At 41.4% G+C, this 24466-nt stretch overlaps 1 protein-coding gene across 1 annotated transcript in view; it reads right to left on the minus strand.

Moving 5' to 3' along the window:
- Window positions 1-1747: 1747 nt before the first annotated feature.
- ARHGEF38 (Rho guanine nucleotide exchange factor 38) overlaps window positions 1748-24466 on the minus strand; it is a 36650-nt gene continuing 13931 nt past the window's right edge. The window contains exons 4-14 of the mRNA XM_074148118.1: window positions 19989-20136; window positions 16980-16997; window positions 12326-12525; window positions 11681-11814; window positions 9954-10058; window positions 8664-8786; window positions 5890-6210; window positions 4212-4352; window positions 3171-3369; window positions 2691-2950; window positions 1748-1933 (exon numbers count right to left, since the gene is read on the minus strand). Of these exons, the coding sequence (XP_074004219.1) occupies window positions 1748-1933; window positions 2691-2950; window positions 3171-3369; window positions 4212-4352; window positions 5890-6210; window positions 8664-8786; window positions 9954-10058; window positions 11681-11814; window positions 12326-12525; window positions 16980-16997; window positions 19989-20136 (1835 nt within the window). The remainder of the gene's footprint in view (window positions 1934-2690; window positions 2951-3170; window positions 3370-4211; window positions 4353-5889; window positions 6211-8663; window positions 8787-9953; window positions 10059-11680; window positions 11815-12325; window positions 12526-16979; window positions 16998-19988; window positions 20137-24466) is intronic.

Genomic DNA, 24466 nt, shown 5'->3' on the forward strand with positions numbered 1-24466 from the left:
TTTAGGACAGCTTCTGTATACTCTTGATCAGCAACACCACCCCCTCTCTTAAATTTTAATAGTGTTGTCTTTTTAATGGTCAGTCAGTAATAAGCAATTATGCAACAATACAGAAAAACATCTGACATGAGTTTGCCTTCAATTACACTACCTGCTGCAGGCATAGTTACTTTTTTGCTTCCTTTTTGCAATGCTTAGCACGAGAAAGTCCTCACTTGTCACTAGAGGACCTAGGCATTGCTGTATTGAAATAAATACTTACAGGGTGGGTGTCAAGAGGATGGGGCCAGTCTCTTTTCAGTGGTGCCCAGTGACAGGATAAGAGGTAATGGGCACAAACTTGAACATAAGAAGCTCCACCTAAACACGAGGAGGAACTTCTTTACTTTGAGGGTGGCAGAGCACTGGAACAGGCTGCCCAGGGAGGTCGTGGAGTCTCCTTCTCTGGAGACATTCAAACCCAACCTGGACACATTCCTGTGCAACCTGCTCTGTGTGGACCTGCTTTGGCAGGGGGGTTGGACTAGATGATCTCCAGAGGTCCCTTCCAACCCCGTATCATTCTGTGAATCAATGGTAATAGCAACAAGATGTTGCTCTATCACTATTCAGTCTAGTTCAAGTCTAGGGTACCAGCATGAGCTAAGGATTGCTGTAGTCAGTGAACTTAAAGAAGTACTACTTGACATTAGATCTTTCCTTGGGATTTTTTGTTTTCTATGCTCATTGAGGATGCAACGTGAACTATATTAACTTGCTAAAATAGCCTCGACCATTTTGAAGATACTTTAGCAAAATTCAGGCCTTTGAGTCTGAATTCTGCAAACAGTGAATCAGCTCATCAATACATTCTTCGCTGTTCAATCTAACATCAGACACTTTAAGAATTATGAGGCCTAATAACACAGGTTTCATTTCACTACACAGATCTTGCACAACAAAGTAGTTAGTGTGGAGAGACATGTGGAACGTCAAACCTGGGGCGCTTTCATATTGCTACAAACTGTTTCCTACCAAATGAAGTAGTTGTGTAATTCTTTTGAAAATTATAACTTCTTTATTTCACAGTACCTTTTCCTCCCCCCATTTCCATATTTAACTAAACATATCTTCTTTCCTGGGACCAGCCACTGGTAGCACCACATTTGGTATGTTTTAAGTTGAAATGTTTCCTACAAAAATGAAAACCTTTTTCTTTTCCCATTCCAATAATCTCTACTGAGAAAAAAGTTCATTACAAAAGTGGCTGAGGATAAAAACAGACAGCCAAAAAGCTCAAGTTTTAAGACGTGTCTATGTTCATTGAGATAGCGGTTCAGGAACAATTCAGCCTGAACTACAGCATCCCTGAAGACTGAATTTGTCCTTTTTCAAGGCTAATTCTCTTCATCTTGAATATTAATTGCTAAATATCATGGAAGAAAAACATAATTTTAGCTGTGATTTGTAGTTGTAGGTTGATTTTTGACATAATTTTCTCTTTTGTCAAAGCATCTTATGGGGTAATAGAAAAGCAAGCTCTTCAGGATGTTAATCAGAATCAGTCTTCCTGTTAAATGTTTCTTCCCTCAGGTCTTGACAAGGTGATGGCTTTTAGAGGATCGAGGTTCTCAATATCATCAGCGTGCTGTACCAGATACCATGGCTTCTGTCAATCACTTGTGAGTTTGCCTTGCTTGCTGCAAACTGTAATAGATGATTATTCTGTCTACTGCAGAAAAAACTTGCTCAATGGGCCTTTCTCTTCCTAAGCGTATGTCATCTTCCCGAGATAATTAGATGGTACATATCCTTTCTGACCTTTTGCTTCTGCTAGCCACCATTCTTTATTGCCACTCAGGTCAGAAAACCGAAGTATCCTAACCTTCTGGTACTCCTGAAGACTGAGTTCCTGATCATTTCTTGCTTGAAACGCGTAAACAGCATAGAAGGTCTGAAAAAGGAGAGCCACAGAAACTAAAATCTGAATTCAGAAATGTAGCTACATCTTAACCTGTCATTGTGGGTATACATTCTGCATACAGAAAATGTGCAATAAGGTATACAAACCAGTACACAACTATATGGTCTGCAAATGCTAGACAGATTACATTGAACAGGGCCAAAATAAAAAGTAAATTTGAAGGATCTGGGGGATTCTGCATGTGGAGGAACAAACCAAGCTCCGAGACCTTATCACCTTACTACACTAGTAAGGTTTTCAGCTCACTGTTTCTGTCACACCAAGTGGCCTTGGATTGGACGGAGAATTTTCCAGCAAGGTTTCCTCAGGGAGAATACCCTTTCCTAAAGCTCCTATACTCCACTGTGGAACACAGGTCACTTCTGTGCCTTGCTGATTTTGCCACAGCTTTCTTGTCAATGCTAAGTGGACAAATCACCCAAACTGAGCTATTTTGCAGGTTTCTGCTCCACAGGAGAACCTTGAGGTGTTGTATGCAGGGTGAGGTAATGCAATGGTGTGTTTTCTGTGAGACAGGACTGTGATTCATGGCTTAACTGATTATCTTTTCCTACGTTGTGGCTATTTAAGAAATGCAAAGAACAGAGGATAACAATTTCCCATGTCATACTGACAGATTAGTGCCAGTCTTTTCAGGTGTAAGAGGAAACCATTTCATTTATAAGCAGTATAAGTTGGAATTGAAGTAGGAACAACAAGAGGACAGGCAGGTGTGTATCATACTTACATGGTGATCATCCATATCCTGAAAAGCATCAGTCCCTGTGCCATTAATTGTGGGATTTTCACAGAACTGAAGAGATGAGTTGCTGTCACTCATCTTGTGCCCCAAACTTCTTGTGCTGCCATCAGCAGAGGGCCGTGAAGAGACAAAGAGACTGATATTATCAAAATCGTCATCACCGAAGCTGTTTTCTGCTACATCCTTTTGCACTTTGGCTGGATTGTAAGGCCTCAGGAAGGAGGAATACACATACCCTTTAAGGACTAGACACCAGAGTAAAAAGAGAGAAAATGAACAGCAAAATACTGCTAAAACCATAAAAAAAGAGAGAAAATGAACAGCAAAATACTGCTAAGACCATTTCAAAACCAACCATTTTATGCAGCTGTCAGTATGACAGAGGCAAACAGATGGGGCCAGAATGAAAAGAAATCAATATCCCAAAGGGAAGCTGTTATTGGGATGTTTGTGCAAAGAACTTACTTCCTGTGTCAACAAGCCATCTGCTCGTACTTCCGAAGGGGTCCTTTTGCTCCACAACAGCCACCAGTTCTCCTTCATGTAAATCAATATCAAATTCCTGCGTGGCATTGCACTTGCGCTTAGCTTGGTATAGCAATTCTGTGCTGTACATAGTCAACAGCTTGGACCTGTGGCCTTCTGTTTGACGTGGGGATTCGAGCTGAAAAGCAAAACAATTATTCACGGGGAAATAATGCTGAGGCCATTTCTGGAGAATCACAGATGCATAAAAAACAGTGTACGCTGTGTGTGGCAAGTGACCCTACATTTTTACACGTAGGTCAAGGAGTTACTTACACAGCTATATGTAACCAAATTTCCTTTGCATATGCAGCAAGGACCTGTCCAACTGCTAAATTAACAGGTGAGCAATAAAGGGCAGATTGTAAAGAAATGTAGGAATTTCACTAATTAAGACCTCTTATCCTGTTCTCTGCTCTCAAAGAGCCAGTGTTCTGTATGTGAACTGTCACTTGCTTAACTGTTTTTCCACAGCAATGTAGTATCACATGTAGTATCACAAAAAAAGCATAATCCAAAAATCGGCTGAGGTGTGCTACGGTCACATTATAACTTGCATGATAAGGCAAGATAAGTGGTACCCAAACAGACTGCTTTTTGTGTGAAATTACCTTGTTAAATAAGGGCAAGATGCTATTAACTACTGGAAGCATATTCACACAGAGTGTGGTTAGAGGGCAGGGAGGGAGGTGCTGCACATGAATGTGATCTCAACGTATCACAGAAGCAAGAGTATATGTGCCTTACTGATGCTAAAGGGAATCCTATGTCTTCCTTCATATCTTCAAGATATGAAACATGAAAACAGAGTGAAAAATCTTCAGAAGTTACTGGTCAATGGAACATCCTCATTCCAGCAAACTGAGTCAGAGTCCCAGGGAAGAGACCAAGTCCAAACATCTAGGTGGCATAAAAATGGGTTTGTTTCAAAAGCAATCCAAAGAGGATGCTTCATACGCAATTCAGATGTATGGTACTCACTGGAGAAGGGGCAGGTTTCTTTTTTTCCAAGCTCCATTTTCTCTCAATAAAGGTTGCACTGGTGTTTTCTTTTACAAAATTCAGCTTGTGAACCTCCTCCATCAACTGATTCTGCACTTCGCAGATGCTTGAGGAAGACAGCTACAAACACAAAAGTACGTTAGGTCTCAGGAACAAAATGTTAAGGAGACTTTAGAGAGCAGATTTGGTTTAATGGGCTGAATGCTAGGAATCAGGAAATCTGACAAGTCACTGCTGTTTTCTGCAGAGCCCATAGTGTGCGAGGTATGAGATGGAAAGAAAAGAAAGGTCCTTGCTTAAAGAAAGTTTCTAATGATTGCTATTAGATTTAAAAGACATACTAATTTAAGTGAAATCATTAGAAAAATATTCTAAACAGTGATGAAAGCAAACAGCCTTGCACTTATGCTACTGAGCCACCTGCTCTCAGTTGCAAATCTGTATCTCAGCAGGTATCAGAGTGGTCAATGTGCTGTAAGACTTGGAGTAGTTTACCCTACAGCTGTGTGTTTGTGCAACCCGGCGCTGCCACCAGGTTAAAAATTGTAGGGTAAGCTGAAGCTCTGTCTGTGGCGCTGGGTAAGTGCTTTAGGTCTATGCCTAACCCCAAATGTATTTGCTGATGTAAACAGAAAAAAGAAAAAGAAGGTAATTTTGTTGGCAGAGCCTTACAGAAAGCAATGCTCTCAATACAACAGCTTTCAAAACATGAAATGGTCAAATTACAGGGATGCAATTTCATCATGTGGGAAAAGCCTTCATTTTCCCATTAAACAGCACAGCTCTATGTTTTGACCCTGACCTTGGTTTCTTAATTTTTCAGCTGTCCTTGACTATAAAGTACTGTGTTCAAGACTTGATGGAAAGGCATACTCCAGAATTGCTTCACTGCATTGTGTTTTCCTATCTAGAGTCTTGCTCCCGTTCAGGTGAGTGGATTTGGATGTGTGGAAGGCATTGTTGCAGCTGTGTTTCTCAGTGGGGTTCAAGTCCTCTAGGCAAAAGTACAACAAAACTGAAACATTGTAGGATTTTCACACAAATTAAGAAGCTTTCTCAACTTCAATCTTCAGGTAATGATCATAGTGTCCAGAAAGAGTAGAGTGGGCTGGAGGAACTGATGCCCTTCTGTGTAGCTCAGACAGGCATCTTTGGTACTTTTGGCTATGTCAGTTAAATTATTTGAACTTTCTAAAAATGCCAGTGTAGACAAAGTTATCCCTTACTGCCTAGAGATATCTCCAGGAACTTCTGCAGCATATTTGAATTTAACAGTTCATGTACTTTCTTAGAATTTCTCTTCCTGTGTTTTCTGGCCTACTCAGGGTAGATGCTAAGAAACACAGACTAAAATGCTAGCAGCTGTCTCCTTTTTGCCTTGCTGTAATGTTCTTGCCATTACTATCGCTGTAGCAGCTGGAACAGCTGCGTTAGAATCATTCTCTATGAAAAGTCCAGGCCTGATGAAACTTAAACTCAGAACTTAACATTTGCTGAGCTTGCAAGGAAAAAACCAAACCCAAACCTGGCTGTGCTTAGCAGAACAAACAAAATCAGTGTAGCTTGTAGGTATGTGTCCTGCATAACTCTAGCCAAATCATACAGAAAGAAAAAAGCCAAAAAAAGGCAGAGCTACACCTGTTTCTAATGTACTTACCGGAACAGGCACCACCACAGCAGAATTTGACTGAAGTGCTGCAGACATAATATTCCTGAGGAGGGTGATAAAGCAATGCAGGCAGTTCAACACGATCTTTTTGGCTGCTCTGTTGAATACCTGAAGTTCTTCCACTAGCTGCGCATTTAGAGCCTCATAGTCTTTCTTTGCTAGCTCCAGCTCGTCTCCTGTTGACCTCTGAAGGTAGCTGTTGTAGTCCAACAACTTGTCATAGCGCTTCTGGATGAGCTTCTGTGGGCCTGAAAACAAGGCTTGTAGCGCTGAGAGAGGAGACAAAACAAGCTTGTCCAGCTGAGCCATCTGGAAAGGTATAAAACACTTATTACTTTATTCATCCAGTTCTTCAGACTCAGTGACAGGTTAAGCCTGATGGCAGCCTATCAAGCAATCTGTTAATTACTCTTCACAAAGCATTGCTGTCAGAGGCAGCTTCAAGCAGGGTTTAGAATGCGTTAGAATCTCCTCCATAACATTGCAAAGGAGAGGTAACAGGTTTGCAGTTTACAGTGTCTGGTAATGGTCCCTTGGAACATGCAGCCTGTGGTACTGCCCTTAGTCTGCTACCACTGAGGAAAAACTGGGCAAGGATCCGTTGGACCACCCAACGAAACTGGGATTTCCATAATTGGAAGGCCCATGCCAATATTCACAGTCTAGAGGCAATGAAGTCTTGTTAAATGGCAGTCTTGGAGTCATACATGCTATCAATGGTTTTTCTTTCTTTCTTTTTTTTTTTTTTTTTCTGGAAACAGCTGTAACTCAATTCCTGTTTAAGCAAACACAAACAATCACTTGATTTGATTAAATTATGTTATGCTTGTTGGTTTTATCTCCAGTAATCAACAAAATTAGACACCTGGTAAAAAAACAAAGTCTTTCTCAGGCTTTTCCATTAGATTCTAATTGTCCCAAGGGATTAATATTGCATGAAATAAAATTTATTTTTGTAAGTCACTTGTTCAAATACAGCATAGGCTTGTAGTCAGTGAAATGCATCATCATCTTAAAGCTCTTGGACGTTCTTTGTGAATTAAGTTGTTGCGCTGAATGTGAGAATAAAAGAACAGCTGTCTTTCTACCCTCTGTAACACACCACAGTTGAGGACAGATCCATTTTAGCACCAGAATTGCTCTCCCAAGGCCAAGATGATGTATGCTGCCTAGGTAGTTCCTACTTTATTTCCACCTGGAAAACTGGGCTGTTTAGCGAACCAATTTTTGATGTATTAAGAAAACAATTTTTCCAAACTGCTGGACCTGATTTCTGGAAGAGAAGAGGCTATTATGGATTTCTGCCCTAAAATTTTCCTTAAAATATAATGAGAGAAGAAAGTATTCATTATTGACAAATGCACAAAGGGTAAAAAAAAAAAACCTGAGCCCATTGCTGAGATCTCCATTGATGATACCCTTTAGGAAAACATGTGAAGAACACAATGTTTAGTGAGAACATCTACTCATTGTGCAGTATCAGGACAAAAGCTTTTTTTTAAAAAAGCCTTATACATAGGATAGAGAGTCCTTTTCATCTTGTAAATTCAGGACACATAGATAAATAGATAATACGTAGAAATTAACATGGTTAATAACAATGTCCACAGTTAACACAAATAAGATTAAGATTTTTTTTTTTATCGTTATTTTTTTTAGTTACATAGACCTTTAGAATAGCTGGGTCATGAGCCAATAGGAGTTACAAAATTTGTTCTGAAAAAAAGTTTTCTGTTTCATCAATTGTGGAATTGCTTCTGCTTTTCTTTGATGTTTCTGAATATGGAGGCGTCTTGCATACTGGACGCACTCACTACTGCAATGATAGAGGAGGGTACTCTTCTGCACTTTATGCACTCATTCATTGTGAAGACATCAAAAATATCTTTCTGATTATTGAGATTAATTTTTGAGATTCCTTTCAAATGCGGGAACTTCAAAGGGAAAGAAATACAACATCTTAGTTCCCTGTCATTATCTGGGAGGATGTGGTCTGCCAAAGATACTTCTGTTTCTTGGCAGGATTTGTTTTCAGTGTTTTGGAAGGGATTGAATGGCTATATTTTAGTGGGCACAAACATAGGAAAGTATACGAAAATCTCCACCTCCGAATTTTTCCAGCTTTAGTAGCTGTTTGAAAAAGCAGCCTGCCCCATTTTGAAGAGACATTTTAGTCTATTTTTGTGGAGCCAGGCATTAGAGTTCATTTGGACCCTGAAAGCAAGAGACTACTTGTTTTGAAAAATTATTACTTTTTTTTTCTTAAATTGCCTTTTAATTCCTATGGGCTATATTCAGATTTTGCATGGTTTCCCTGTATGAAGGATAGTAACTCACTTGAGAAAAGGTAATAAAGCTGAGATTTTCACAGATCGATGATATCAGGAGCTAATAGTTCATGAGCAGAACAAAGATGACAAAAGTCACTCTAAAACTGCAAGTGCTGGTAACAAAAGTAGCAAAGCAAAGATCTGCTGCTCTTGTCTGAAGCTCAGATGAAACGTGCAAATTTAGCACAAAGATTTTAGTTTAAACCCAGGAATTTAGCTTGAGAAGTTTTCTTCAGCTCTTCTAGGGAAAACACAGTGCACTTATACTGAATTTTATCTTATTTCTTTCAGAAACTCAACCAAAAAAACTGCTCATCTTTTCCAATGGATTCCTAAGGGTTTTTGGTGTTTTCTGTCCTAGCCTTCCTCACATACACCTGTTTTCTCACACATACAGATAGCTGTGTAACAGTGGACATTGCCTAAACTTACAAGGTCTTCACAGGGATTTGTAGTGTTGTTCTGTTTTTCCGGACAGTTGTTCACTTTGTTGGCTTTGTCTTGCAAGATTTCCTGAAGCCCAATTATATTCTGTGCAGCCAGATGTATAGAATCCTAAATGAGAAGATGGTAGGAAGATGAAACTGTATTAGCATCTGTTTTAATATACTGCATTCACTCATGCAGATACTGCAGTAATACTGATGGAATCAGAAATGTTTTCCATCTCGGACATGTGTGTTGTTTCTGTGCAGTTTCCAGCCATTGTGGGATTGTTTACTGTGATAATATTTTCCTGTGTTTTGTCTATATTCAATGTAAATATTTAAGAATCAAGTTGTTACTGTTCAACTGAAAAAATTATGCCCTAACCTAATGAATGTCCCACTGGAAGTTAGCTACTCCTCAGCAAGAAGCCAGCTCAAGACCCCGTAGCTCAAAGGCCTCTTTTGGAGGAACTAAGTAGGACTACAGTGGTGTATTTCACTTACTCTGAATTTTAATCTTAATGAAGTGTGCATCCGTTTGCATAAGGAACTGTCAACACCATTCTGGGCAACAAGCCTTGTCGGCTGAGCTCACTGGCCTTCCCCTGTTTGTTGAACCAAACAAGGTGCGTTAGTGATAAGCTCCGGCCAGCTGGCGATCGATCTTACCTACCTCTCAAACAACCTTCGTGTCCCGCTTGGGCACACTTAAACTTTGAAGGGCCTCATGCCATCTACAAAGTTGGCAAGTTGTCCATGAGAGGGAAAAGTTGATAAGTTACAAGCCAACCCACATCTTCAGAGAGGAGGATTAAAGCAAAGACATCTACAGCAGTTGAGCATTCTGTACATCTAATGCTAGCCCTCAACACAACCTCGCACATCTGAAATACGTATTTTAGAACATTTTAATTCATGTGGCTGCAACTCATTTCTTCCATTTTTAATGAGAAACCATTGGTGCTCCACTGTGGCAAGTATGCAATACCCACATGACAGCTTAACACAGTGATTGAAAGTTGTAACTGTGCCACCTGACAGCACCTTCTTTTCCACACTGCACCCAGGCTCCATGGAGCCTGCTTGTGTAAGGGGAAAAACGCAGAATTATGGGCTTCACAACTTCTTTGCCATGGGCTCAGTAATGCAGCAACAGCACAGCTCATTTATTTAATATTGTGATGTAGACAGGCCTGCCTGTAATTTAGTGTTGCCTAACCAGTGGCAGAAATGTGTGTTAAACTGGTTATGGGCATGGTTTGTGGCCACAGATTTCAAAAAGGCCTGTACCCACCCGTAGATGTTGCGAGGAGAGTGAAATGTTCTTCACGCACAATTTCACGGTCTTCTCTAAACTTCGAAACAACTTTTCTTCCTTATTAAAAGTTTGATCTTTCACCTAAAATAGATGTTTGCACTGTTATTTTGGCAGCCCAGAAGAATCTGGCTAATGAAAGAAATGTCCAGAGCGCTGCTGGAAAAATCCCAAACCTTCCCTGAACTCCTCCCTTTGAAAACAGAACAGATCAGCCCCTAATTCTCCCAAGCTCCAGTTTTAAACCAAGGAAAGTCAAAGGCACAGGGCAACGTGAACAGAGAATTTAATTTTTAATCCTTGTGAAAGCAGAGAGTTGCTTTATTACAAGCATACCTAAGTGTGCCAATAAAACTCTTCATTTTGTCTGTATTGTTGCTCCGTTGGGGAAACAATAGTGAAAATTTAAAGATATTTTTTATGTCATGCCATTGCTTATTAGTGGGTGATGGGGAGGTTTCCCCCAGGCAGGCTGTAGGTGGAGCTGTTACCTCTAGAGCAATGCCAGCTCTCCTGCTGGAAACCTCAGCAGCTGGAAATAGGCTTGTACTACTTTTACATGCTAGGTGAAAAAAACCTGAAAATATGTTTATTTCTGCCTACCTTTTACTTGAGGAATTTGAGAACTCTCATGTCTCGTTTTCAGTGGTTTTGCTGTAAGGGTCACAGCATGTTTCAGAGATGTGAATTGGAAACTTTCTTAGTCTAATTAAGCAGGAGAGAGGGCTGTATCCTTAACAGATGTATCCTGATTCTAAAATGATTCTCAAATGTTTTAAGCTTAATTAAAGAACAAAACCAAAAAAACATAAACCAGAAGCTTTTAAAGAAAAAAAAGAAAAATCGCATCTCCTCTTAATCAAATTTAATTCCCTGTTTTTCTCTGATTTTATAGCCTTGCTTGTGTCCCATTCTGAATATAAAAATTTCCACTGTACAAATAAATGAACAGAAAAAAGAAATGTGGGTAGTTTGCATCAGAGAAAGGGGGAAACCACTGATAAAAAAACAAAATAGGAAAAACCGGCACGTATCTTGTAAAGTCACATCTAGAATGGCAAGTGACCTTGTCTAATGAACCATCTCATGCAGTGAGGTGCACTGGATATAATTTTCAAGGTCAGTTGTAATTGATTTTCTTTGAGATTTAAATTTAAGCTTGCCTGGAAATGTTTATTTTGCTAGGTTTTGAATTACAACCTCAGAATTATGAAAGTGTGTTTTTGGCCATCCAACACTCATGAATTTATCACAGGGTTCTTTGCCTCTGGTAGTTTTGACTACTAACGTTCCAGGTCCCTACACGCGTAGTGGCAAACCCCATGGCCTTTCCTAATCAGAAGTATTGCTCATCTTCCTTGGTAGGTTCAGAAACTGAATGTTACGAAGTGGAGCAAGAACACGTTCTCAGCACCAACAATAACTATTGCCGATCTATCCGCAAAGCACCAATTCCTTCCTCTCTGCTGTAGATCTGATGTAGTTTGAGAAGCTCTTAGATAAAAAAGGAAAAGGTGGAGAACACATTACATTATTTTCTATTTCAATCAGAAAGATCTTTCCTGTCTTCTGTGACAGTCAGAAAATGACTTTATAAATGATGCAGAAAAAAAGCAACACCACAATTTCCAACGTTTTTAAAAATGCCCAGTGCAAAAGCAGAACTGAAGCTGTCAATGCAAATCTGCAGTGGGATGAGTAAGTACCTGAGGTTCTCCCCCTGTCAGTATTTTCAGATGGCTGGTGACCCTCTTGGATTTCTTGCTAATGGAGTGGATGTTCAGTCGGGAAAACTTTTCTTTAAGGGACTCATCATCATCATTCCTCTTATACTTCAGCACTGCAGACAGAGAATTTCATGACACTAATAATCTGTATTCGCAGGGCTTTTCACAGGGACGGGCACACAAATATGAAACCATTTGAGAGAAGACACTTTGATGTCACTTGCTGTAATCTTGTGTGAAAATGCTTGAGATGATGAAAACCCTGTTATCAACACTAGCCTTGGGAGGAGTTAGGGCTTCAATGTGGCAAGTCTGTAAGAAATATTGCTATCATTGCATCTTAATTATTATCAGTGTTTGCAACTGCATTACAGACAATGAACATGAATATAATATGAATTCCTTCATCATTTTCATATTTCTGGAGTTACCAGTCAGATAACAAAGCTGGCTGAGGACAAGTGACATTAAAGCATCTGTTACCTTCTTGAAACCCGGCGTATTGCACAGCTTGGGTAGCAGCAGCCAAAACTGTTGTAGAGATGTAACTGGAGTTGAAACCTCTTTTGTAACTGCCAGCCCAAACTTACAAAGACAGATGAATTTAGTGTGCCTTTTTCTTACCTAAATCTTTCCTCCTTTTAAGTTCATTGATGTTCACATTAATGTTTTTCATAGCAAAAAGGGCGTCTTGTAGCGCCTTGTGGTCAGGGTGAGAAGCAGGAGTTGAATTCAAGAGTTCACAGAGTAGCAAGGGATATTTCATCACCCGTTGCACCGGTTTGATCATCAGGGATCCCATGTCCATTAGATTTGGCTTTCCTCTATAATTTATACCAAAACAAGTTGTCACATAAGGAGGAACTCCTTGAAGAAAAAAACTTATTATTTGTGTCTAGTCATTGAAGCTGCTGCCTTTTATATCCTTCAGTTGAGCTTTCAACTACAGAAGATATCAAAACCAGAGCAGTGCTTTGCATTGAGTCATAGAAGTGCAATTACCACTTAAGTCAAAAAAATAAGATACATCTGTCAGGGAACATGGGCCATTGTAATCAAAACCCTCCTCTCACCCCCTCAATGAGAAATACTCACCGGGTCTGAGTTTTCTGTATTTTCAGCAATTTGCCAGACTATTGCTTAGGCATTACCTCTGAAACAGTCCCACTCAGTCTGAGGGTGCATGTGGTACACCTTACACAGCACAACACCCAGGAAAGGAGATGTAGGTGGAAGAACAAATAACAGGAAGTTTGAGAAATGCATGTGAGAGGGGTTATTACATCCTGCTCTAACCCCTCAGGCTTAAAATTGCAATATCTCCCCGCTGTGAGTAACTGGGATGCCTGTTCATGGCTGCATCCCTTCTCTCGACTCACCACAATGACCCTTAAGCTTTACTGTTTTTCATCTGTGGTTTTTCTTTGCTGGCTGACAGTAGGTTATTTCTAACGATGTCTGAACTTCCAAAGGGTACCAGATCCGGCCTGGGGAAACACTGAACATACAGGATGTTCACCCAGGCTTGATCCAACCTGCTGGAAGTCACCTTACACAAAGGCCAAGCAGGCAGATGTCTGTGGTGGCAGAAGGATGAGGGTAGAAAAGTCACAGCTTCCAGCACGGTCACAGAGATACACTGCAGCTCCAGGCGCAATCCCCGCTGGCTCGGCAGGGGCAGCAGAGAAGCTTCCCTAGGCACCCAAGTGGCTCAGGCCACCAAGGCCACCCAAGGTCTCTGGCCCCCATGCAAGGGAGTTACCAGCCAGCTGTATTCATGCTCCAGCCCCGCTCTGGACAAAAGCCTTTGTTCACGCTCTCTGGGCTTGAAGGGTAGAGGCTGTGCAGTTCACAGGCCATCGCAACAGCCCAGGAGAAAACAGGGGAAAGGTAGGACCAAGCCACACATGCCTTCATTACCCTCCACGTGGCTGGTAGAAACATGGGGGTTCCTTGGAGTAAGTAACACCAGGTGGCCAAGCTCTAGGACCAGGGCCAGCCAGTAGTGAGGCTCCAGCAGCAGGACAGACACGTCCATTGTCTCTCCTCGTTCGAGCACGCTCCTGAGGAAAGCGGGCAACACTAGCGCCATTGCTGGTACAGACTACCTGTGACTCCCAGACCTCCCCTTTGAAACTGAGCATGAGCTGTTGGTAACGGAGTTAAGGGCAGTAAAGCAGAGCAAACTTTCCATTTGCATGCCCGAAAAGGCTGCTTTGGAGGGTAAAAGGTTGTATAACATTAACAATGCAAGAGTTAATGTTAAGCGAAGAAGGATTTCTGCATATGGAAAGATGGAATAACACAATGTAGAAGGAAAGTACAGAAAACAGGGAACAGTCACTTGGTTTTGCAGGCTGACATCTATTGTTTTGTGCAGCAGGAAGAGTAAAAGAGAAAAAAAAGCTTTCATTCCCACTTTTATATGTATAAAAAGTACAAGAGCCGATCCTTACTGCTGACTAATTAACTAACAATTTGAATGCCTTTGAGAAGAGACATCTGCATATTTAAACCATCTCTCTCACACAGGCATTATCTGTAAAAAAGTTCTGCATGAAAAAAAATTAACAGTAGATGCCTTTTAAGGCTTCTTGATGTCCCCAAACCTTCTCATCATTTCAATCCCCCTCATTTCCCCTGTATCCTATATTAAATATAGAGAGCTATTTTCCCTTCTTTCAGCTTCTGGCAGCAATAATGAAAAAAAAAAAAAAATCTTAAATTGTTATTGTTTTCTCTGAAAAGCCCCATGAATGCAAATCTATAAAAGCTGCCTCATGAATGGAAAAATCTTCAAGTGTCTTCTCTTTACATAGCTGCACTTTGGACAGCTGCCCAAGTGATAAACAGCCCTCTGTTCGCATATCTGCATGACACAGTCTTGCAATATGGTTCGAGAGATAGTAGGTTTGTTATAAGATAATGACTCCCTGGGGCACTAAATGCCACAAAGTTCAACTCATCTAATTCTCCCTGGCAAGATTAGCTGATGATAGCCACTCTCCCTGGACGAGCCCATTTTGCAATGATGTGCCCCGTTAGGACGCACCCGGCCGCCGGGCAGGACATGGCCTTGCCACGCGACCGAAACAGGCGAGTAACAGCTTGTGACATCTATTGTGCAGAAAATTAAGTTGATAATTCATTTGTGATGCTACCTCAGCCTTCCCTCCCAATGTTATTGTGAATTTAGCAAGAATTCTAGGTCATATGTAGCTATACTAATCTCATCACAATTTATTACCATAGTTCTGCCGTAAATGCAGCTGGCTTAACCGCAGTGAGTTTCACATCATACCCTTCCTCCCTCTTCCCAACAAAACAAAGTCACAGATGCAGAAAGGTTCCCACCTGTTCAAAAAACACATGGTGGTGAGCTATGCAAAGACGGGGGATTCGGGATTTAGTTCCATTTGCTCTCATTACCCAGCAACTAGGTCCAGCGGCAAACATGATAGCCAGTATGGTACAGCAGGGCGGGGGCCGGTGCCACATTCAGCTCGGCAGTTTTGGGATGGTGTGCGGGCATCAAAGGCTGCAGCGCGACCTAAAGTCTCGGGCTTCATGGTTTACCGTGCCCGAGTTCATTTTACTACAAGACATGCAGGGCAAATAATTCACTGTGCCGCAAGACCCTCATGCAAACCCCTGGAATTCACCGAGGCTGCACAGTTGTTAAGCCAAGCAGAATTTAACCTATTGAGCTGCTAGCAAAGGGCAGCACTGTCTGGTATTTATGTTATTGTTTTCTTGATCATGCTTGAATGAAAAGCAATCTGGGAGCAGCAACATCACCGACCGCTTGGGGTGAGTTATGCTGTATTTTCCAGTTCAGCGTTAACCAGATTTTTGGGCACGGTCCTGCCCCAGGGCAGCTGAGATTCTGCAGCCTGTAAACTGAGTTGCAGGTGATGGCATTTCTGAGCGCCCTGCCGGTCAGCAGGGAAGGCAAACGCCACTACACCCTGGGAGAGGTACCCAAGCCCGAGAGGGTCCTGCAGCTAAACCTGGCTCATTGCACCCTGCACAGCTTTATAAGAGCAAGTTTAAACTCTGAAAGTGAGTTGTATCCCACGCTCCACTGGAAATTGGTTGATGGAGAAAACTAGGCATTCATTTCTAACAGGGTTACACAAGGCAGAGCAGTAGCAGCCAGTCTTGTGCTATTTCTATATGTGTTGCTGACTCACATGATCTTACTGTGACTCTCGGGGTATTTTGTTCCTCTTGGAGCCCCACTCCTTGGGACACAGGAGTATACAAGAACGTCCCTTATCAAAACAAAACGCAGAAAAACCATTTCCTATCATAGACTAAAGCTTAAAAACCCCAGCTGTAGGATTTCAACATGCAAGTCCTTCAAAGTCTATTTTACTCTGATCTTATTTATGACATGCAATTGACTGATTAACAAATTCTCTGACTTTACAGGTGTTCATCTCCTACCAATATAGAGCACGCCTGATCCTCTTGTCTCTCTTAACATTTCTGTCTGGGATTGTAATCATTTTCTTCAGTTCAGCTAACCCCTCCTCTGACCTCTCCCTGCAGGTAACTTTAGGAGATGCTGCATTTCAATGATCCCAACCTGCTGGATGTCCAGAAACTGCAGCTGCGATAAACTCTCATTTATAACTTTTCAAAGATGTCACATTTGGCACAGAAGTCCCTTGACCACAAGTTATCTGTGGCTGGGTGAGTATTCTGGCAAAGTGTTGCAATGAGCTTGTTCTTTTCTGATGTTCTTCCAGCCATTGTCAAAGGGAAGATCCTAAGTTGGACTTCTCATATAGGGCTAACAAAGGGGTCATCGCCTTAGACATAGCTTTACTTACGAAACGGGAACCTAACACATATTGTAGGAGGTCTACAGAGGCCTGTGCAAAAATATTTCAGTGTGTGGATTCCAAAGACTGACACTGTGTTGTTGACAAGCACTCTTGCGGACCTCAGTATTCTCTAATCACATTTATAAGACAGCAAGGTGATAATAAAGGGCTCCGAATGAACTGGCAGCCAAATTAAGTAGCTTCATAAAGCACAAGTTTTGAAAGATTCTGCAAAGGTAGTGCAGTGGTAATGAGAAAACTAGACAGGCTTAGGGAAATTAAAACTGAGAGTCTTTATCACATATATCCTGGAAAAATCTATGGGTTATACTGACACAAAAGGCTTGTGTTCTTAAAATTTCTACATGTACAGTTTTAAGCATACTGAAAATAAATTAAAGATATTTTAAAGATTATTTTACATGTAAGAAAAGTGTCGTACTTACTCTTCCTCATATATCTTTCTGCAAAAGAGAAGAAAACAAAACATGTATTAGATTCCTCCTAAAAGGATTTATACAGATCAGGGGCCAGATTCTCAGATACACTTCAGTGACACAGAGCAGCCGTAACTGGCCAGTTAACTCAGGTTTATGGCTGCTATGTGTCAGCAGAACTGCAAGAAAACAGCCAGAGGGTACCGGTGAATCTGGCCCTATATCTTTTTGAAAGGACAGCCCCAAATGAGAAAGCATTGTCAGTAACCTGGCTTTGGCTATAAGACCCAGCCTTGTCTTAACACTTAGAGAAGGAAGTTTAGGTCACTGTGCTAACAACGGTAAGTAAGATCAAGTCCTTAACACAAAAAGTAAAATTAGATGTGTCATTCTTAAAATTTACATACATTCCCATCTGCTATCTTTAAATAAAAATGTATTTCTAAATGAGAAAGAATACATTTCAGCCTTTTAGGATATAGAATCAATGAAACTGTTAAGTTTTTTGTAGGCTGCACATCAACTGAAACCTCTTCAGAGTAGGATGGTGTTGATACAAATACTGAAAGCAGCAGGGACATGTAATTGTAGTTTGGAAACATGCAAACACGTGAATAGGATATTTTCCTTATGGTATGAATTCTCTCAAATGCATGGGAACCAAAATGTCGCTACGTCTGTGTGTTAGGCTTTCCTGACATCACATCATCAGCCACCGCTTTTTGACTGCCTACACTCTTACCTCCTTGCCCACCGGTGCCTGACTGAGCATCTGGAAGCTTGTGCTTTCATTGTTTCTGCACTGTCAGCACTTTGCGTGCTTATGACGTCCCTCTGCCCCCTGTAACAGTTAACCAAGCTACTTCAGGCTGAAAGCAGAGCAGGTAGTTGCCAGCATCCTTTCATTTTTACCAGCTGCATTTCTTTGGCTAAGCTAGCAAACAACATCCCCGGTTTGCATAATCACTGCTGAAACACAAGACTCTACAGAATCTGGATTCGCACATGTCTCCAAGGCAGACACCTACATTTTGGGATGGAATTTCTCCTCTTCAGTCAACGGGAGGAATAGGAATCTCAGCATGGCTAATTAAATCTGATTTGTCTGTACAGATGTGCAGAGTGCCACTCTCAAATCGCTCTTGATATAGAAGTTGTTTTTCACATGGCAGATATTACTCAACTGAGGAACAGAAGCCCTTAGTAACGTCATCCCATTTTAATTAAAAAAAAAAAAAAAGGAACAATATGATTCCAAGGAAAAATTATTATTAAGAAGTAAACATTTTTCAAGAATAGTTGTCGCCAGCCCCTGCATTTATTATGTCTCACAATGGAAAACAACCTATAACTTATTTGGTAAAAATGTTGCAGAATTTTCTTTCTAGGACAAGTATTCTCCAATCAGAAGTAACAGGCTTAGGTGACTACAGCTCTGCATTTGTGTGTGCACTTTCAGGTCTTAATATTTGAATTGGCTGCAATCTTTAAGCACTGGGAAAAAACACAGTGTAGTATACATGCACCAGTGGTTTTTTCATTGGTTCCTGTTTAAAGGCTAATCAGGAAAGAACAAGACAAAACAAGGCCTCATTGTGAGGAAGGCTTTGTCACTTCCTGCTAGCAAAGGCTACAATGGCTCAGCAGAAAATATCCTTTCTCTTCACAAATCCCAGCTGTGATGTTGGAACAGGAGCTCCTCTTGCTGGCTCTGGAATTCAAGTGGCAGCATCCATCCTAGCATGGGGATGCTATCTTTTGTCTTTATTTCCTTCCATGTCCCTTTGTCTCAGCAGCAGGGATGACTGAATGACAGTAGCGGCTTCTCTTGATTAGCCGGAAAAGGATATTGTAGGCATCAGCAACTGAAACACCCCCTTAGGGGAGATACCTGGCCATCCATTAGCCTGAAAGCCTGAGTATATATGAAAATCTATTTCTTTCAACTTCCAGGGTAGCTAAAGCCTAAGTGCCCTACACATATACTTTGTTATGTATTTAATAACTGGAGATGTTGCACAAAATAAGCCTTATTTTCAACATAATCTGTCTTCAAAGCGAACATTTATCTTTTCATGGTTTTAATATTTTTCTCCACCACTCTTTCTAGATTTCACTTGGACATACTTCCCATCTCCTAAGTCTTAACACGTCTCTGCACACTGATCACTAACTGGAGTGTGGTTGAAATATCTGTTGCTGATGTACACTCCATTATTTGTGATAGCTTTACATCTCTCCTACAAGCGTGCAGCATGGGCCTTTCCTGGGGCTGGAGCTAGACCTCTGATCTCAAAGACTGTGGTGTGTTCCCTCCTGTGATGCTTTTGGGAAAGTGAGGGGGCAAGGGAGTTTATGGGGTGGGAAGAGAAGCACTCTCCATGGAGTGGATGAGGTGGTTCCTGCAACTGGCTGCAGGAGGAAGCCACACTGGAGGAAAGGTGGATCTGTAATTCTGCAGTATCCCCAGTTCTCAACACATTCCCCTGAGGGGCTGGCACTGGAGCTGACAGCACAAAGCATCTTCCATTGGTGGGACCTGCCAGCTTGTTCCAACACTGATTGCTCTCAAATACCCCCATCATGAGGGGTCCAGCACCACACAGCCACTCCAGATCCCTGGGGCCTTGCAACAGGGGCCCAGAAACACCAGTGCATGTGAATAGCTCCGTTACAAGGTATTTTAATTCAAATCATCCTGAAGATGAGGGTAGCATGTTTCCTGGGAGGTGGGCAAGGGGTTCCCGATAGCCCCTGACATGATCCAACATTTTTTTGCCAGTACGGGGCAAAGGGAAGAGTAACCTTTCTTGTGCTATTTTTTGCCATCTTAGAGAGAAAGAAATCTAATCATGGCCCCTGGCTTGTCATCTTTTCATGAAAGCAGCATAAGCCAGAGCTCCCAGCAAGCCTCATAAAACTCCGGATTTACAGGGGACCTTTCATCTACATCCATTTAAAATGTTCCCTGCCAGGCAACTGACTATGGACGGAAATCATCATTTGAAAAGATCTTACTTTAAGGACTGTACACAGTGTCTTAAATGCTGCTTCAGTTCTTCATCCTTTTCATAGGATTCCAGCATGGTGTGTGCATCATCGTGGCGATAGCAGTAGATTTTATATGTGTCTTCTAGTGGGCCTTTAATCTGCAAGAACACTTCCCCTGTTAAGGAGAAAAACAAAGCGTGTCAAGCCAGACAACAGCATCTCAGAAGGAGTTTTATTATTCCACCACATTAGCCGTGAGCTAAAAAGGCTGGCTTCCACTTTACTTCCCTTAGAAACGATCTTGCATGTTTATGTGCATTATTTATTACATGTATTTCTCAGCTGCTCATCTTTGTCATAGCCAGGCACCATTATATCAGTGTTAATGCACAAAAATTCCCTCAGGAAAAGGCATGAAATCTCTACACCCTGCACCCCTTCATACACAACCCCCGAATTCACTGCCCCACCTTAATGCCCCTTTGGTGGAAACCACACAGGAGAGCTTAACTGTTAAGGGGAGACCTTTTTTTGTGTCGTGGGCTGTCAGGAGGGATGAATGTAAGCCTGTTAATTTTCCTTTTGACTTTTTTTTCATCTGAATATGAACTTAAATGGGTTATAACAGGAATAATGACTTCATCTCCCATTAGCCTTTTCACTTTTATCTGTTTTGCAAAATCCTGAAATGGCAATTGTTATGGCCTAGAATAGAGATTTTTCTTCACATGACAGAGGAACAACCTCCACCTCTCCCCTAACTAAATAAAACCACTGTGGATTACAGCCATTTTTATATAGTATTTAGCTTTATATACAACTGAAGGGGGAAAACATTTCCATTTCCAGTCCTCTACACCACCACTTTCCCCCAAAGAACAGTTGGGAATTTTAGAGGCACTAAAGTAGTCCTGCGCCCATTTTCCATTTAATTCTGGTGCCTAATTCTTTCAGCCTAAAACTCCTGTGTTGGTTTCTGTATATGTAAGAAATATGCAAGCAGAGACGGCATGCTTCATCTCTTCTACTGAGATATTCATTCAGTTCTTACACTCTTACGTTGCAGTGCCCTGATCAGCACCCTTGGAAATGCAAATAATAAATAACAACAATGGTGAAAACTCCCGTCTCGGGCATTTACTGAAAATTACATCTATGTGGCAACCAGTCCCATGTTTTATAAACATTCCTGTTGAGTTATAGCAATGATTATTAAAGTTAAAAGCCGAGCACCACATTAATTGGGAGCTCTCTATTCATTCACAGAGTGAGCGCCAAGCTGTCAGGCATACTGCATGTTTCATCCTGACCGGAGTGGGCTGTTTCATAATACATTGCATTGAACTGCTCCGTCTTAAAGTGAAAAAATGATTCAGTTACCACAGTAACACAGCTCTGGGTTTTTTCCCCTAGCAGCGAAGGTTAACTGGGCTGTCTAATGCATGTTGGTTTCAAGGTGCAAATAAGGGAACAACAATGACGGAGCCAAGACCACACGAGTTCATTTTAGTTACTGTAAGGCCACAGTCAGAAAAGCACCAGCATCCCATAGTTAAATGCTCTTTAGCTGTCTGTCTTCTCTGTGTTGTGCTTAATGCTAATGCTGATGGCTACCGACGCACATTGCATCCTGACTTTCCCATGAACTCTCTGTACAGGCCTTTATTAGCCAATGGTGTAAAGGGAACCCTTAACAAGCTTTGTCTAGATCCTGCTCCCCTGGCGCGTGATTCTCAGAGATGCTGAGCTCTCACAATTTTCACTAACTTTAAGCAGAGCTCCAAGTGCTTAGCACGGCCCATGCTATGCTAAGCCCTCAAGAGGGGCTATGTTTTCAGTAGCAAAAATGCAAGCTAGAGACTTACAGCTTATTTTAGCATATGCTAGAGTCTGGATATTATCATTCTCTTCTCCAGAATGAAAGAGATGAGCAAGATCCACTTACTGATGTATTGTGCCACAATGACAGATACTTTCATTGATGCTCAATGACAAGAAAATTTATGTGCTGATTTCACAGATAGGGCCTTTTAAAAGTAGATGGATTTCTTACGCCTAAAGTCCTTCTTGGTTCTGAGCCATATAGACTGAATCAGATTAGCTTCAGGCATATCACTGTGGGAGCTTGGTTTATGGACGAAAACCACATTGTATTTGGGCCCAGATTTAAAAATGCGGAGTCTTTTGTGCACTCTGACAGATGCAAATCTGCCTTGTGCCTCTTCTTAAGTGTGGTGGCCGCCAGTCTCAAAGAGAAAATCCTAGGGGGAAGGCTTGAGCAACAGAAACGGTTTCTCCCTGTGGCTTTCAGTGGTACTTCCTGTGTCAACATGACTAGGAAAGAGAGGAAGAAGGGGTCTAATACCTAAAGCAAGGGTGAGGGTACCAAGTCTTCATATTCCTCTGTATACAGCATCCAGAACAGAGAGGATAAAAAATACAGGAGAGAGCTAGAATAGGTATTTAACCTCAGTGGCGTTTAGCATCAGAAGACCAAGCACCACAAAAAGTCCGTCTATCTTAGCATTTTAGCTCAGATTAGGAGAGGGCTTTTGAAACCAATCTCTCAGTAGTCCTCATCTCCCATGCCTTGGTTGTGTGGTGGAGCAGTCACAGAGACACAAACTGGACCCCTTTGAGGAAGGTAATTATCAGAAGACACATTCCAAGGGCACATCTTATGCAATCCAACTATAAAGGGCACCTCTTGAACCACAGGAACAGGCTACAGCCAATCTGAAGTAAAACCTCTTGAAATGTGTAGTATGGGTACCAGGTCCTTAGCAGCAACTGTTTCACTCAGCAAGTCTGCTTCCATTGGACATTACTACTCGTCTGTGTGGACATAGCATAAGGTGTGGAAAATAAGACATGAATACAAGCAACCACATTGTTTTGGTTTCAGACCAGTGAGTTAGCAGTTCTCCTCAACTTCACCATGGTTGCCTTCCAAAGTAAGATATTTCAATGCAAGATGTTTAAATATCATAAACATGATAGAATATGATGGGTATGTTAAATATTCTCAGCCTGCTTTTTCTATAGACTGGCTGTAACAACTTTTACACTGATTATGAAGATCTTGAAGTCAAAATTATCGCCATGATGTACTTTTACAGGATGACAAACTTACTAACTTATTGCTTAGAGTTATGCAATTATTCTCCCTGCTTTTGTCTCAGCCTTTGGAAGAACATCTCACACCTTACTTGCCATTTTTTCTCTGCCATAAGTTAGCCAACTCTGTGATGCACAATCCCATACATTTTCATGGTTCTTTGGCTGATTCTGGAGAAATACACCCGAGTAGATGGATGAAATTGTTTGCCTTTACTTCTGGATGTGGCAGGGAACTAAAAGGATGATTCTCTTGGCTGTGAGAAAGGCACTTCCTGCTAGAATAGAACATTGCTTATTAAGGGTATGACTCATCATGATGCACTTTTATTGAAATACTGCCAAACAACACAATTGCATCAAACTATGTTAAGCTGTTACCTTGGCAAACCAGATTGAGACGTGCTAGGATTAATTTTTTTCCCAAGCCTCATATATACCATGGTTCTTAGTCAAATGGCAACCAATAATTTTTTACCCCACTATTTGCGAGAGGAGGGGTCCTTTCTCTAACATGTTACCTGTGGCATATGGTCACTTTAGGGAAGAAGGAACCTCTCTGAGCTCTGAATCATGGCTGGAAGTTTTTTAAACTAAACTGGCTGACTTTGCACTAAAGCAAATTAAGAATTCTCACCTGATCCCTTAAGATGGATGACCTACTGTCTCTGAACTGAAGAAGCAGTTAAGGGAGAGCTGATGAGCGGTAACTTCTTAAATCTCTCCAGCTGTGCCAGAACGTCAAGTGAATAGATCACAACCTTAATATTCATGGCCTGACCTGCAGAACACGTGACTGTTGTGACAGATCCAGGGCCAACCTGTTTGCTGAAAATATCGATGATCCCTACGGACATTCCTGCACGGATTCCCACAAACTTCATATCAATTACTGCTTTCTTGCCTCTACTAACCATGGCCCTGTTAAGCACACTTAACCACCTCTTACGTGAATTGTATCACCAGTAGATACTTTTACAATGTTTTGGGGGAGGTGGAGGGTGGGGTTGTGACATGATTATTATTCCAATAATTTTTAACGCTTTTCTTGAATGGGACAATTATGAGTATGCAATATAAGAGTTGGTGAGCAAAGTTAGGTAGGCAATATCAAACTAGGGGAAAGGATTATTATCAGTATGTGGCATAACTCACTGCTGCAGTTTTTACTCATGCTAAACTCATTCTCTCCTTCCTTCCTTCCCCTCAACATCCAGATGGATGGAAAAAGAGCATCATGATCATACGAGTACAGTAGAGCAACTGGACAGGTTTCACATGTCATTTTTCCTGTGTCATTATGGACAGCTTTTAGCATGTCAGCCTCTGGGATTGGTACTAGTTAAGTCTGATGAGAGTAGAGAACAGGAGAGTGTTATGTTTATTCT

This window comes from Numenius arquata, chromosome 5 (assembly GCF_964106895.1).
Source record: "Numenius arquata chromosome 5, bNumArq3.hap1.1, whole genome shotgun sequence".
In the NCBI taxonomy this organism is placed as follows: Eukaryota; Metazoa; Chordata; class Aves; order Charadriiformes; family Scolopacidae; genus Numenius; species Numenius arquata.